Consider the following 5,479-nt stretch of genomic DNA (forward strand, 5'->3'; position numbering starts at 1 on the left):
TCAACAGGACCAGGAGGATGAATCAACAGGACCAGGAGGATGGATCAGCAGGACCAGGAGGATGGATCAACAGGCAGTCAGGGAACAGAGATGAACAACCTGAGGAACAACTAGAACAAAAAAAATCCATAAGCAGGACAGAAGAAACTCACAGACAAGAACATTAACTCAGTCCTGAGAAGAAAAATGTTAATGGAAAATAAATTGACATATTTTTACAAAAGATCAGATGAAGACAACTGTCATGAAGAAGAACTTCCAGCTCCATCTCAATGTACCTGTGATAGTTTAATAAGTGTTTTGTTACTGTCCTACAGTTTATTGATTCTGATATATTCTTGTAATAATTCTTATTTCTTGTTCTGTCTTGAAAGAGTCTCATCTCAACTTGACCCATGATTACCAAACACTAAACTAATAATATAAAACTAATGTAAATGAACAGTCCTGCTGTAAATACCAACTTTGTGAAGGTTATGGTGTTAAAGTAATTTTATTCAAACATCTTGATTCAGCTGTTATTGATTAATGGAAGACAGAAAATGAGATCTTGTACCTTTGTGATACTTTGAATGCAACATTCAGTTCATGAAGTCATTCTCCTCTGGTTTACCTGGAAAACATGAAAACATTGACTCATCTCCACAATCACGTTTTTATTTAATGACAATGTCACAATTTACGCTGCAGTCTTTGACAAATGATCTATAACTTGAACTAAATGACGTCAGTCTTGTTGTCATGTTGTCATCATTCTTGGTTAAATCAGGTCTCTCTTGTAAATGAGTCCTCGAGGCTCAATGGGACTTACCTGTAGAAATAAAGGTTGAATGAATCTCTCAGGAAAAAACACCAAATATTTTCTAGTTGAGTTCAGTAACTGGAATTACCATAAATTTAAAACAGACCACCTTTCAAAATTTAAGCAGTAATAGATATTTTAAAACTCTGAATTAGAAATAGACCCGTTTAAACCGTCATGTTGCAGAGCAGCTGCAGTTAAAACACAACTAGTAATTTAACGTTTCATTAACTAAAACAATTCAATTCAATTCAAAAATATTTTATTAATCCCAAAGGGAAATTATTTGTTGTTGTAACTCATTATCCTCATTTCATTAAGAGATGTTATAGATGCTGATGGCTGTAAACAGGAAGGATCTCTTGTAAAGGTCCATCCCACAGTGGATCCTAAGAAACTGGCTGCAGATGCCGTCCGATCCGTCCACCCAGACTCGGCTGGTCTCCTGGTTCCCCTGGACTGTAGGACCGCTTGAATGCTGGGCTGAACTCCTTCCAGAGCCAAGGCCACTCCTCCCAGCAGTCTGCCGAGCTCCTCATCACTGTGGACAGCCAACTGCAGGTGGTGAGGTACGATCCTGTCCTTCCGCTGTCACGAGCGATGTTTCCTGCTAGTTCCAGGATCTCAATGGTCAGGCACTCGAGCACAGCTGGCAGGTAGATGAGAATGCGTCCACAGAACATCCTTTTCAACTCATCTGAGATTTGGGGCTGTAGTTGAGATATTATTTGAGCTTTTGAGATGTTAATCAGCTGCTGTTGTTGTAGAAAACTGCCTTGTTGCCATGGTTACGCATCATAACAAATGTCCAAAACTAAAAAAAAGTTTCAGTAAAAATCCTTCCAGCTGCACAGCTTCTGATACCAGAGGAAACAATCATCCAAAAAATGTGATTTACATCCAGAAAAAGAGGAATTAAAGTTTCCAAAAGCAAAATCTTAAGAAATCAAAATCAAAACTGGAGACATGAAGTATTAATGTTGATAAATTGTGGTACAGAACAGTCAGATAACGCTTCACAATGGAGAAAAAGTGTCGTATTTTCATCAACTTACCGGAAAAACACGGAGAATGAACTACGTTCAATGCTGAACATCGGCTGTTTGGAACTATTTACCGCTGCATGACCCACGTGACTTCCGCATTCCATTCTTTCTATGGGCGTGTCGCAACTCTCTCTTTACAGGGCTCTGGTTGAAATGCTTCATGAGGCCTCATCGACCCATCACTACCATTCAGCATAACTAATAATTAATATGAGCCTTTTATATGATAATTATGTGTTGCAGAGCAGGGAAGAGCGGCGGCTGTCACGTGACTCATTGCGTGACTGTGTTGCCAGATAAATCGTAATTACTCATAACCCGCCAAATATCCCTCATTTGTCATATATAACTATATAGTTTCTTCAGCTGTTTCCTGCATTTTGTGAGACGACACTTGACAGATTTATGTTCATATCAAAATCAGTGTTTTGTGCTCTGTGGTCCAGACAGTTTCAGGCCTAGTTCCTGCTGGTTGAAACACGCTCAGTATAACTGTTCATATGTAACTCTGTTTATCCTCTGCAGTCATTCACACAGCCGTGAACATGTCGCTGTCACAACATAAAATACTCAAAATAACTAATTTACAAATATGTTTGTTCATAATATTAATTTTAAAAAGAAGATAAAAAGGACCTAAAAGATGCAGACGAACGCCAACCGGAAATGGCTAAGAAATTATTCGGAGGCGTGGCGTCAGTTGTTAGCGTCAGTGTGAGTTCACGCATGCGCATTAGTTACTATAGATAGCGTTAAAACGACAGTACATAATTCGCCATTTTCTATTTGGCAACCCTGCACGGAAAGTGTAACTCAGCAAGTCAAAACAAGTCCAGTCCAATAGGGTCCTCCGAACCGAACCGGGTGACTCAGGAAACATCTTACGCAGTAATAATGTGACAGGGCGGCCGTTTAGTTTCTCCTTCGTCTCGATGTTTTCTCAGCTCTGACGGACAGTCCAGGTTGTTTCATGGAGCATTTGTTCACTTACTGAAGACACTTCCGACAGGACGAGGACAGGTAGGACATGAGACAATTGATCTAATGATTGTACAAGAGCTGCAGGCTTTTCTGACTGTTCAGGAAGGATAACCCTGAAAAAACATGTAGTTCTTTTATTCATGTTGGCACTTTATGTCTAACAAAGCACCAAAAAACACAACGTTCATTAATCTGTTGATTATTGTCAAACCAGCAACAGTAATGAGGCAGCTCTGACTCCATTACAGTGAAAACGTGATCATCAAACCAGCAACAGTAATGAGGCAGCTCTGACTCCATTACAGTGAAAACGTGATCATCAAACCAGCAACAGTAATGAGGCAGCTCTGACTCCGTTACAGTGAAAGTATTTCCTCAGAGATGTTTGTTTTGACAGGTGTGGAGGTGCACACCTGGTGTGTGGACCATGGGGAACTCATGCAGTCATCTTGGGATTCCTCCACCAAAGGGACCCAACCTGGTGGGCTGCACAGACTTCATGATGGACCACAGCAAGGAGGTAAAAGTACTGAAAGCACAGAACCAGAGTGGACTGTGGGGACAGGCAAAGATCTACCTGCAGCTCAGTTCAATCTGTTTATAATCCTGAAAGAAGGAAAGAAAAATAAAATATGCTGCGTGTCTGAAAGGATAATAAATGTCCCCCCCCCCCCCCAGGGAAGCTTCTTCAGGCTTTATTATCCATGTCAGGAGACGGAGAAAGCAGAGAAACCCGACTGGGTCCCGTCCAGAGAGTATTTTAACGGCCTGGCCGATTTCATGAAAATCAACAGGACTCTCAGCGAAACAATCTTCAACTACCTCTTTGGTGAATAACCAGACACACTCCCTACATCATATCATATTTATTAGAGACACGATTCACAATAAAAACCGTTTCTTTTGCCAAAACTTTTGAAATAATGGCACCGTGAGAATTTAGTGACTTCAAAGTGAAGAATTCAGAAGTAAATCAGTTTCCTTCATTCGTCTGTAGTGAGATAGGTCGGTTAGCTTCGGAGCTACACTACACGTTATAATATCTGGACTAGTTCAAGTACCTGATATTATACTTAATTTAAACGGGTTCTCTCTTTTTTGAGCTCCTTGACAGATATGTGACAGAGATCAGTGACGTGAGACGTTAATTATCTTTGACCCATTAAAATGAATGTGGTCATTTATTAACAGAATCAAAGTTTAACATCAAACATTGTACACGTGATTATTCTGATTGAAGCAATAACACAGCTTAACTAATTACAACAGACATTTCTGAGAATATCTGGATTAATTACTGGCAGATAGAAGAGTTTTAAAGATGGGAAATGAGGGAGTTTAAATGGAGAGAAAAGATGTGTGAGGGAAAATGTGTCTGTATAAGAACGGCACTCTCCATTCGAACCCAGCTCCACCTCGGTACGCTTCGGTAGGAAATCGACTCGTTACCTCTCTGAAGATGAATCAGCTGGTACGGAGTTCCATTTAACGCTACCATTTCCAGCATCTCCGTAGGATGGTTGGGAAACGTCCGGAGTAGTGACGGTACTTCGTTCAACACACGCTCACCTCACGGGTGGACTCACATGAGCTGTGAGTCCGTCAGAGGTTCCACTCAGATGTGGAAGATTCCATAATCCCCACGAGACTCGGAACTTTGTTCTGCGTTCTGCGTTCCGAACTGCTTGGAACTAGGAAGTGTTGACCCTTTTAAAGAGGTCAGTTCCGGTTCCTCTGAGAACTTCCTGATTGGTCGAAACGAACCAATAGGGGTGTGGTCTTAGTGACGTAAGAGGTCACTAGAAGTCAGAAAAACAGAAAAATTTTTTGGAACAGACAGAAAAATGTTTTTGAAACAGACAGAGAAATGTTTAGGCGAGTTGGGAGGAAACAGGTGCCAGCTTCTCTATTTACGTCTGAGAGGATTTAAAAACATGACAGTTCGTTCCAACAAACTTGTTTGCGTTTGTCTCCGACTCTTGACCGACTTACAACCAACCTGCTCATTTCAGACAGAAGATCAAGAAAATGAATAATTACTCTGTAACAGACATTAACTAGATTTCTACTTTGAATGAGGATTAAAAATCATTAATACTGTTTCACAGTTGATTTAAAATGAGTAGTTCACTTCAACATTTAAAAATGGTTTGAACTAAACACACTTTTGATTATCAAGACATTTGTAAAATAGTAATGATAATAAAAAGAGAGTGTTCTTTCAATTGATCAGTGCAGGACACTTAGAAAGTCTCTGGATGAACTTAATTTTGTGTTTCTTGACTCAAATCAATGAAATAACAGTTCTTGTCCCAAGAAGGCCCTCAGGGCCAGATTTTGACCTGAGGCTTAGTTCACTACACGTCTGAAAATTAAAAATCCAATCGGAGGAACTTGAAGTGATTAAAGATTATTTAGAACGGATGTTTTTTGACATTGGCTTCACTTTATAAAGAGCTGCAATAATGTGTATAAGTATATAGAATCGTGTGACATTAAGGTTAAAGCAGAAGTGAGCATTTGGTTTGTTTCATTCTGAAACATCTTTTTCCCACAGCAGGAATTATGTAGGAAAAACATGTAGATGAAAGGCAGAGCTATTGTTGACAAAACTGATGTGGTATTTGTTTATTGACAAAACTGATGTGGT

The 5,479-nt window shown here is 39.8% G+C and overlaps 1 protein-coding gene across 1 annotated transcript in view; it reads left to right on the top strand.

The window, feature by feature from the left end:
• Window positions 1–2,661: 2,661 nt before the first annotated feature.
• The window catches only part of pla2g7 (phospholipase A2, group VII (platelet-activating factor acetylhydrolase, plasma)), a 17,575-nt gene continuing 14,757 nt past the window's right edge, over window positions 2,662–5,479 (top strand). Inside the window, exons 1-3 of the mRNA XM_037685254.1 lie at window positions 2,662–2,868; window positions 3,227–3,349; window positions 3,508–3,658. Of these exons, the coding sequence (XP_037541182.1) occupies window positions 3,257–3,349; window positions 3,508–3,658 (244 nt within the window). The 5' untranslated portion in view covers window positions 2,662–2,868; window positions 3,227–3,256. The remainder of the gene's footprint in view (window positions 2,869–3,226; window positions 3,350–3,507; window positions 3,659–5,479) is intronic.

The sequence above is a fragment of the Nematolebias whitei genome, chromosome 12 (genome assembly GCF_014905685.2).
Source record: "Nematolebias whitei isolate Nwh7 chromosome 12, NemWhi1, whole genome shotgun sequence".
NCBI lineage: Eukaryota > Metazoa > Chordata > Actinopteri > Cyprinodontiformes > Rivulidae > Nematolebias > Nematolebias whitei.